Here is a 10,881-nt window from a genome sequence, read left to right on the forward strand (position 1 = left end):
AGCGCCTTCAATTTAAAAAATTAAGTTGGAATGTGTTTGGTGAACAAAAAAAAAACACTTTTAGGTGATAGAGGTTATATTTAAAAACCGCATGCAAGTGGAGTTGGGAATTGTAGCTTTTAAAATTGCGTTAGGAATATAAAGATTAATCTTTTTAGGTAACTAATTTATTTTAGACAATGCAATCCCTCGTTATTTTTTATAAATACAATTTTGCCACTCGTACAAACAAATAGCAAATTAATATCATAGTCATTTTGGGACTTTGTTGGCCTGCTTCCAATCTCACCAATGCCACCGTCACTACATTTGAAGTGTGTAGTTTTATTTAATGAAATGTTTTCTATACTACATAGCATTATATTATTAAATTTTATTATTAGATAGTAACGAAATTGCTTATTATATTACTAGGAGGTTCCAAATTAGATACAAATTAATAATTATTAAAATATGTTTAGCTTATTTATATTTTAGTAGTAAATACAAATACTATATGATAAACAAAATTTGTGATATTAAAAAAAATTATATATATATACAAGTTGATCTTCATAAATTATTGAACTCAATGAAATTTTATAATATTTATTAGTGTGTGGGTAATATAATAAAATTAGTAATAAAAGTGTTTTAAGCAACATTATTACCAAACAAATTTAAAAGTGATTCAAGTATAAAAAGTGATTTATATGATGTGTCACCAAACGCATAACTGTGTTTTATTAACAGTAATTTTATGATAGCTCTAATACTAAAAGCGCTTTCATCATTCTAATAGCAATTCTAAACGGACTTTAAATCATAACAATTTAAATTTGAGACCTTAGGTGATTGCAACCGAGGGCCGACTTGCACGCAGGGATGGAGCCAGGAGGTAAGGTAAGAGGGGGCAAAAATGAATTTTGGGGAGTAATATTGCATTTTTTTTAGCAATTTTAGGAGGTACAAATGTAATATTTCATGGGTATATTATTCAATGTAGATCCATTACTGCCTACAAATGTATTATGACGAGTAATCTTGGTAGTCATATGTGGCATGACTTCATTTGATGGGGGATTTATTTCCTTCCACGGGTTTAATTTAAATAACTTAAAGAAGAGAGACTCTATCTTTATTCATAACTTAAAAATAAAAAAAAAATTTAAAAAAAAGGTTTAGGTTTATTACACCAATATCATATTTTTTGTTGAGCTTAGATGAATAAAAATGAGCAATAAAAATAGGTTAGAAATTTATAATTACAGGCGAACCTAGTTGAAACGGATTAATCATACGACTCATACCAGTTTGATCAACCTAATTCTATAACTTCTTTTCGAAATTCTTTAAATCTATATTATTTTATGAAATTTGAAGTCATAAATCCAAATTGACATGGGACCAACCCATTTAACACAAGTAACCCGTTTGCTAGACCATTTTTTCATTCGACACCACCAACCCGTTTGCTACAACCCCGACCCCTTTTTTTAAAAAAAACAAAAACAACGAGTCAACAATGCTTGTATTACAAACGTGGAATCGCTGATGAATCAAGGCGCTGTTGTTGCAGTAAAGGAAGTGGTGTTGCAGGAGCAGAATGTGCCCGTAAAAAAGAGAGCCACTTGACTTAAATGAACCGGCAATCGAAGAAGACCCGGATGAACAGTATTCGGCACAAGTGATTAAACATTCTTCTTCGGAGAAGAAGGGCGCCAACAGTTTTGAATAAAACAAGGAACCAAAGTAAGTGACTGATGGATCCATCCTATATATTAATTGTCCCATTTGTTATCTTAATATTTTAAGAGACATTCAATTAATGTATTTTATTTTTTAAAATAATTAAAAATATATATATTACTAAATAGATAGTTATGGAAAAATGATTTTTATTTTGCTCCGACTTTTCAAATGGGACAATTAATTAATGCATATTTCTTTTTAAAAATAATCAAGTTGTTCATACTAAGTGGGTAATTGTGGAAAGATAGTATTTATTTATTTATTTTCTTTATTTTTCAAATTGGGCAACTAATTAATGCATTATTTCTTTTTAAAAATAACCAAGTTGTCTATAAGTGAGTAATTATGAAAAAAATTAGTATTCACAGTTTCTTTGCTTTGACTTTTTAAATGGAATAACTAATTAATGCATTTTTCCTTTTGAAAATAACCAAATTGTCCATATTAAGTGGGTAATTATGAAAATATAGTATTTATTTATTGATATTTTACTTTTCAAATGGGACAACTAATTAATTCATTGTCTCCTTCTAAAAATAACCAACTTGTCCATATTAAATAAATAATTATGGTTTTAAAAAAAAAAAAAAGTAATTATGAAAATATAGTATTTATTTTGCTTTGACATTTCAAATGGGGCTATGCATTATTCTCTTTTCAAAATAATTAAATTGTCCATTTAAATATACAGTAGATGAGTAAAGGGACTTGGACATTCAGGTAAATTCAAATACAATTCCATGCTTATTATACACAGTAGTTTGATATGCCACTATAAAACATGGTTTTGACATTCGTACATTCACCCATTTTCCCAATTAAGTATTTGTACAGGAGATTTATATATTTTGATTCATTAGGCACTGCTACAATTGGAGAATTCTCGCAAATCTTTTAATAAGCTTTTATTTTTTAAATTGTTTTTGGAATAATTAATTACTTTTCATTAACTTAAACTATCGCCATTTTATGTTCTATGTATATCTATTGCCATTGTATGTTCTATGTACATATATATTGCCATTGCAATGTAAACTTCATTTGGTAGTGGTAGCGGTAGTGGTACAATCTGGAATTAGGAATAGTGATGGCAATATTGTTGGTAATGGAGGCAGTGTGGCTTTAGACATAGTTGGAATTGTAGGCAGTGGTAGCGATGGTGGCGCACGGAGCCGATGGTTCAGTCTCCAAAAGACGGCGTGTTGGCAAGCTCATATTGATATTTGAAAGTGAAACCAGTACAATCATGGTTAAAACAAAACAGTGATTAGAAAAACCCATTGTTTGTTGTCTTCAGACGGTCTAAGGAGTTGTGTTACCTTAAACGCTATAGTGTTTGATGTTGATGAAGGGTAAGAAGTAATGGGAATTTATAGAGAACACATGTACGTCTTTAGTATTTTTGATGATTGAAAGGATCAATATAAGTTTGATGAGATGTTGTTAGGGGAAATGTGGAGAAACACTGGTTAGGTCATCTCCCCAACTTGATACAATATTAGAAACTAAAAAATATAGATCACCCAAGAAACACTGATTATGACTCTTGAATGTCATAAGGGAGAATTGAACAAAATTTAGACCAAGAAATATTTTGTGGGACCCACTTTCTAGCAATGCTTCAGTATATGTCTAAGTAAATTCCTTTTGATTAGAGCTCTCTACTCAAGTTCTATGTGAGATGGAAGCATGGAATTTCGCAACCCTATGCTTTGTGGTGGGATTAAAAAATTCTGCAAATCATGTGATAATTTTTTTTTTTGGGTGCAGAATTTGTTTACATGGAACTTTATGCAACTTGGTGAAGCTTGAAACTCATTAAATACTTACTACAAACCCTAATTAGTCAGAATAGGAACCCCATGTTTTTTCACATATATGTGGTTGACATAATCTAATTAGCCTAGTCAATCTTTTTTTTAGTATATATGACTCTGTGAAGCCATTCTGTTAGTTTCTTAGAGATGATGGTAATATCCAGTCTTATACAAATTTAATTTGATAAATAATTTCAATCAGTTATTGAATTATTTTTGTTATTCTTCAGAAATTCTTGACAGGGAGAAAAATACATGGATATATTTACATTGGATTGGAAATCCGTAAATCTTTTGAAGTAATCTGAATTTTTTTTTTTTTTTATCAAATAACTATTGCAATCTGATTTAGATTAGTATGTTGTATACTATGCTATAATAGACTAGCAAAGATGAATTTTCTCTTGGAAGTTTCTTGTGAACAATTCTCTCTCTCAATGTGAGGAAATTGCGGTGTGTATCATCAAATCAACATATTAGCTACTATGGGGCAGAACATGAACAAAAATGAACAAGAAAGCATATTATTCATAGGAACAAGCAACAACAATAACTAACCCTCCAATTGGAGAAAAAAATAAAGAGTGTACAATACATGAAATCTGTCTAAGTACAAGTACAACCAAATCAACAAGGCACTTCAAGTAGTGGTAGTATGCCATATAACAACTGATTTGAAGAAATAATATAGGATTAAGATGTCAATGGAATGATGACATCTCAAGGACTGGTGGTTGATGGAGGTGGTGAGAGGAATGGAATTGTTGGCATAGTGGTTGGAATGGTTGGAATTGAGGGGATTGTGGGGAGTGAAGTGGCTGGCAATGGAGGTAGCGTGGCCTTAGGAAGTGTGGGAATGGTTGGCAAAGTTGGGAATTGAGTGCTTGGCAGTGGCGGCAATGTGGGCAGTGTAGGTAAAGGGTTGTTTGGTAATGGTGGCAGCGTCGCTTTGGGGATGGTTGGCATTGCAGGCAATGGAGGCAATGTGACTTTAGGAATAGAAGGGATTGTAGGCAGTGTTGGTGCAGGCAGTGGAGCAGAGGTTTGCAAAAGATGGCGTGCCGCGGAGCTTATACGGAGGCTTGAAAGTGATAACACTATGGTTAAACATAGAACCACACATGGATTAGAAGCCACCATTGTTCAACAGGAGCAAAAAAGATCTTCCTTTTTTTCTCGAGTATAGAGCAATCTGTGTGTATTGAGTTGCAGAATAGCAGGCTCCTAATGGCTTTTTATAGATAACTATTGTTGAATGGTTTTATGAGTTTGATGAGATGTAGTTGGGTGAAGTTTGAAAACAACTGGTTAGTTCACCTTCTCAACTATGTCTTGCATGCAAATTTATATAACTTACAAAAAAAAACTAGCTATATTAATTCATCAAACTCTATAAGGAAAGAAGAAACTAGAGGTAATGAGTAATGACACAATTGCTTGCTAAGGATAAATTAGAATTTTGATGTAAGATGTATTAGGTTGCACAATAGAAATCACTAAGATACATCTTGGTCGGTTCTTAGTTATATGTGGCTTGGGGTTGATACTATTTTCTTTAGCCAATCTTTTAGATATTTTTCTTTTTTCCATGGAACCAAACTATTGGTTGGTCACAGTATCGTCAAATCACTATTACCATTACCATCTTTGCCTTAATTCTATATAAATGGGAACACCAAATATTCATCTTTTTCTATGAAACTAAACTAGTTGTCTACCAGAATTTCCTATCCACATTAATGGAGGAACACCCAAGTTAAAAAGAAATTTAAAAAGATACAGACATAATACAAAATGGATACATCATACAGTCAAATTCTAAAAAATAGGATAGATATGGCTTGAGGAGCACAACTAATATAAATATAAATTTTATAATTTTAATTAATTTATAATTTTTATATTAAAGTTATATAAGTTAGAAGATGAACTTATTGGAATATTAAAAAAAGTATATATTATTATATAAAAGATTACTATCTTATATTGTCTTTCATAGGACATATGTCTAATGTCAATTTTTTATTAGTCAAGTATTGAGAATGTGCGAGGCCTAAAATAATAATAATAATTCTTAAATTTTGCACGTACAATACATTTGTAGAAGTGTTGGTACTCGTTAAATTTTGGCCCCACAAAATGAAAGTAATGCAACTTGTACACTTACTTGAGGTTCCATTTGTTTGGATTTAAAACTGAAAAATAATTTTTTAGTTTTTGATGTTTGGTTGTAATAAAATATTTATGAAAAAATATATATATTAAAATCTAACAGTAATAATTTATTCATTAATTTTTAGCAATTTATTTTACATATCACCCGATGAACTCGACTTCAATTTCAACCTAAACATTTGCCAAACACCAAAAATATAAAAGTAAAAAACTATTTTACATATAAAAGAAAAATCAAAAAATATTTTACATCAAGCCTAAATGTGACCATGGTACAAAGAAACAGATTCTTTTTGTTGGAGTTGCCTAAAAACCGATGAAGCCTCGTCAAATGATATAAGTTTACTGGGAGGCGGTTCTATGTTGATTCACTAAAATATAGATGTGAAGCTTGGGCCAGGCTGGCCCAAATCAGAACATATGGCTTGATGGTTTGGTATTTTGGGTCATGTATCCTTGTGAGTGGCCCAATCTAAGACTGGTCCAATTGAATTGGTGAATTTATTTAGACACGGCAATCGAATTGATAACGGACTGTTCGAGACCAAAATGTTAATATGCAGGTGGTCCAGTACAGGACTTTGATTATGATTGATAAAATTTTCATGATATTCTCAAACGTTGGTGAACTTAAAATTGTTCAAATCTGAATAGTAAAAAAATAAGGACTTTGATGACGGAGGCGTACAATTTGATTATCGTTTGAAAAAACAGATTGAGAAACATTGAAATGTCATAGAATAAACCAATACAAAAGGATCAATGATAGAGATTGATAAATGATATTTTTGACATAAAAAACAAGAATTTTAAGTTATTCTATATGTGTAATGTATATTATCGTAAGAATTTTTTCACCAATTGGACTCAGAAATTGATTTTATTCTGTTTTCTGAAAAGAATCAATCTATTGGTCCAATATGTGTGGGAGTTTAAGGTATTATTATGGTCCAGTAGTTTAAGGATTATTATGGTTTATAATGGTTAAAATTTAAGAACTGATGTTAGAACACTTAGATAGCTAGTTTGGTTTCATGCACAATCTACTATATTTATAGCACACTTCCATCTTAAAATTATTCTAGAATTCTTTTCTTTTTCTTTTTTTTTTCTTTCTCATTTTTAGATACTTGTATACATATTTTTCACATGTGATTAGTCAAAATTTCTGTACTACCATCTAGATTTTACTTTTTGAAAGGTGGCATCTAGATTTTAGTAGTCGGTAGACGATTGTCATTTGCAAAACCAAATTTGCGCATAAGATATTAATATTTTTTATCGGATCTTAATTACAGCATTGATGAGTAAATATTTAACAGGGAATAAAACCATGAAATTATAGTGGATTCATAGCGTAAAAGGTAGATCTTCACATTTAATGGTTAAATCATATTATGAACCCCCCTGAAATTGGGCAAAAACCAAAACATGAAATTTTGCTTTAATTTAGATTTAATTTATGGGTACAAGAAGTCTTCTTTGAATTCACATTTTTAGGTCTGAATCAAAATAGTTTGGCTCGCTTCGTGAATCATTTTCTTTGCTTATTGAACATACATTTTCAGAAAATGGCTCTCTTTAGAGCATAAAAGAGAGAGAAAAAATAAATAAATAAATAAATAAAATAAAATAATTCTTATCATCTCCTTGGCAGAAATTTCTACTTCAGTAACTTTCTTTTAAATATATATATATATATATAATAAACATATCAAATGGGCATTCCTTCGAAAATGGCTCTAACAGTTAATAAATTTTGTGCAAATTCAAAAGAACAAAATGGAGGGTAAAAAGGGAAAGAATTCATTGAGCCGGATTAATGGGGAGTGATGTTTCCACATGAAGACACCTACCATGTCTAGGATTAAAATTCTCTCTAGGTGCACTTCATATTATATAATATTTCAAGATGCAAAACACGTCCATATCACTCCTTATCAAAATATATCGTTTGATATTTTGAATTTCACTATTATACTGACTGAAATTTTAAAATAAATATAGCAAAAGTTTGCACCACAGAGTATGCAGAAACAACTTTATTAGAGAGGATCAAAATCTAATCAGTCTTCTCCTGTTTGAGGTGTAGAAAATTAAAAGCCATAAATGCTGATATGTTAGATGCCACAATTTGATAAAAAAAAAAATAAATAAATAAATAAAATAAAATAAAATAAAAGCCTCCAACCAACCTTTTATACCTTGAATTATCACTCTCTCTTTTGTTTAGGGTGAAAAGAACATCATAAAGAAACCAAACTAGCTCACCCAGTCACCCCTATTAAGAATACATAACAAACAGAATCCCTGACATCCCTTCAGATGTCATACAAGTGTCACTATATATATAGCCATAATGGGACAGGCCACACTGACCAATTCATATGTTGCTCTCACCCTAAAAAAAAAAACAAAATCACTAGCCTTCCAAATTACATGTTACCGAGTATAAAACAAAGTTAAAAATGACTAACAAGACACTAAAACCTACTACATCTTGACCTTAGCTTGCAATTCCTTCCACCTATTTCATGATCAGCTCCAAACACTATTGATCTTTTCATTCTAAAAAGGTACTCCTTCCAAGTCCCAATCTCAAGAAAATTCCATGAGCCCAAATGGTCCCCAACCTTCAGTAATTGTGTCTCAACACATCAATCCAAACCCCAAACCCCAAAAATCAGTAGAAGCAGTGAGACCCCAAACATTCAGTGTGTGTATGTGTGTGTCTCACAACATCAATCCAAAACACCAAACCCTAAAAAAGTCAGTAATGAGAGAGACGAGGCCTTTTATTCCCCGGCAAACCCTGGCCTGACTCAGGAGACAAACCAGCCCTGTCCATAACCACCTTCAGTGCTCTTCTTAGTAACCCTAACCCTTCCTCTCCACTGCTGCTACTACTACTAACAGCTGCTGATGACACTTTTATCCATAACACACTCTTCATCCTCCCTCCCACCGTCGCCATCTCCGCCTTCACCACCTTCCCTTCCACCGACCTCACCGCCCTCCTCACGTCCGATATCAGCTCCGGCCGGTCATCGCAGCACACTGTCGCCTTTATAGTGTCCGAATATTCTCCTTCACAGTAACATAACTTCAGTTCATCTGTCTCACTTGGAAACGAAAACTCATTGCTACTACTGCTATGACTGAATTGAACACTATCTTTCTCTGCCAATTCCGCCGTCGCCTTCTTCAGCTCCCTCACACGCCGGACCACCTCCGCTAACAACGAAGCCTTGTCCGTCTGCCATTCATGAAACCACATTAATATTGTTAAGAGTTTGATATATATGTATGTATGTATGTATGTATGTATTTATGTATGTATAAATGTATATAATTGTAATCCCATTCCTTGACTGTTCAAGTTAATTGCCTAAATATTAGCAAAAATCTTATCAAATCATTAATTCTCTTTGAGAAACTAGGGAGAGAACATATCATCTGAACTAGGGATTGTTTTCTCCTGGTTTCATAAAGTGGATGAAGTGTGAAAGTCACATCATTATAGTAACGAAATTCATCATATCCTATAGAGTGAACTTCACCCACCGGATAGAAATACGAAAAAAGGTGATTGGAGGGGATTTTGATCAGGCTTTAACTTTATTAATTAGACAATTGATATTCTAACTAATATCACCCACAAAGTGTAAAATGAAAATATTGCATGTGTTTAATATTGTACTTTACTTTGATTGTGCTAGGGAGGAGAGTTCGAAGAGTGGCCAGGTGACCATTGATTCGCTTTCTTCTCCTCCTCTCGGCCTCACTGTGGCTCTTACACGCCGCGATGGCTTTTGCTTCTGCAGTTGGTTTCGAGCTCGTCATTGAATTACTGACATTAGTTGTATCCATTGAGCTTAGTACTCCTTGAAGAAAGTTAACAGAAGTCGAACGGTTCCCAAATTCACAGTAACTTGGAATCGAATACATTTGTTCTTAATTTTTAGTCTGAAATTACCAAACAAAGTACACTATTAAAAGATATATATATATATATATATATATATATGTATGTATGTATATATGTATGTATAGATTAATTTAGAAAGAGCTAGAGAGATGGGCTAGCTGAGAGAACTAATATGCTACCAGATTAATGCAGTAAAAGCATAGAGCAAAGAAGAAGATAGAGGGTAGAGTAAAAAATGGTGAAAAAGGGAAATTGACATTAAAGGTGGAGTTTTTTAATAAGATGCATGCGTGATATATGGGTTACACACACAAAAGCACACAAACAAACACACACATATACATAATTGTATTATTCAAGTCATGAGGATATGTAATTGAGAGACATCAAATTAACAAAATAAAGATGGAGATTTAAAGACATGATATTGAACCTGAGTCAGAAATGCCCAACAAATTAACTCCGAGATCCTGGAATTAATTCAGAAGGATATATAAATATATATATATATATAGAGAGAGAGAGAGAGAGAGAGAGGTGCAAAGCTTGTTTAAAGTCTGTGTATGACATCCAAATATGAACAAGTGAGAACTGAGAAGTATGTACTCGGACGACTCCTACTTTTGTAAGCTCTCTAGCAGTGAGTGAGAAATTAAAGGGACTTTATGGCATATATTTTTCACTTTTACCCTTACTTTTGATCTATTTGTTTAGTAGGGAGAGACAGCGATCATCATGGTTTTGTCACTGTCGAGTGAATATTCTATCATTTGATTTTAGTCAAAATCTATGAATTTTACAAAAATCGAATTTTGAATTATAAATGGTTTTGGATTGCATTGTTGGTAATCGTTCAAAAAAGATGGATTAATTTAAAATCTAAATGTGAACAGTTTTTCGTAATTCATGTACTCATTTTGTTTATAATAGTAATATATTTTTGTTATTATAACTTTAAAAAAAATTGATTTTTAATATATAAATAATACTCATTAATGTGCATGGAATACTCGTGGACAAGCATTAGTCTTAGCTTCAAATTATGGTACTTTGAAGACTTATTTTTTCTTGTAATGGATAAATATAGAAAGAAAAATAACACACGTACCCTTTCCATTCACACGCATCATGCAAAGCAAAAAAATAAAAAAAAATTGGTTTCAAGAAAAGTTAAAGAGCTTGCTTTATTCAATTTTTTTAAAATTGTTTTTGATTTATTGAAATCTTGAT

At 31.9% G+C, this 10,881-nt stretch overlaps 2 protein-coding genes across 2 annotated transcripts; one reads left to right on the forward strand and one right to left on the reverse strand.

The window, feature by feature from the left end:
- The first annotated feature begins 4,260 nt into the window (after positions 1-4,260).
- LOC132282018 (uncharacterized) lies at positions 4,261-4,734 on the forward strand. Its single transcript, XM_059783659.1, has 2 exons — positions 4,261-4,378; positions 4,463-4,734. Exons 1-2 carry the CDS (start codon positions 4,261-4,263, stop codon positions 4,732-4,734), a joined length of 390 nt encoding a protein of 129 aa, XP_059639642.1.
- A 3,243-nt stretch (positions 4,735-7,977) lies between these two features.
- On the reverse strand, positions 7,978-10,241 carry LOC132284470 (transcription factor bHLH30-like). Its single transcript, XM_059786579.1, has 3 exons — positions 10,085-10,241; positions 9,429-9,689; positions 7,978-8,979 (listed from the first exon to the last, which is right to left on the reverse strand). The coding sequence occupies exons 2-3, from the start codon at positions 9,669-9,671 to the stop codon at positions 8,494-8,496; spliced, it is 729 nt and encodes a 242-aa protein (XP_059642562.1). The 5' UTR covers positions 9,672-9,689; positions 10,085-10,241; the 3' UTR covers positions 7,978-8,493.
- Positions 10,242-10,881: the final 640 nt, after the last annotated feature.

The sequence above is a fragment of the Cornus florida genome, unplaced genomic scaffold, assembly GCF_030987335.1.
Source record: "Cornus florida cultivar Cherokee Brave unplaced genomic scaffold, ASM3098733v1 CherokeeBrave_3.0.0_Hap2_Chr11, whole genome shotgun sequence".
NCBI classification, from domain to species: Eukaryota; Viridiplantae; Streptophyta; class Magnoliopsida; order Cornales; family Cornaceae; genus Cornus; species Cornus florida.

Excerpts from the sequence above, each read along its gene's own strand:
- LOC132282018 (XM_059783659.1), top strand. The coding sequence starts at position 4,261 with ATGACATCTCAAGGACTGGTGGTTGATGGAGGTGGTGAGAGGAATGGA. Across the intron at positions 4,379-4,462 it reads TGAAGTGGCTGGCAATGGAG|GTAAAGGGTTGTTTGGTAAT; the intron begins GTAGCGTGGCCT and ends TGGGCAGTGTAG.
- LOC132284470 (XM_059786579.1), bottom strand. The coding sequence starts at position 9,671 with ATGTATTCGATTCCAAGTTACTGTGAATTTGGGAACCGTTCGACTTCT. Across the intron at positions 8,980-9,428 it reads TCCTCCCTAGCACAATCAAA|ACGGACAAGGCTTCGTTGTT; the intron begins GTAAAGTACAAT and ends CATGAATGGCAG.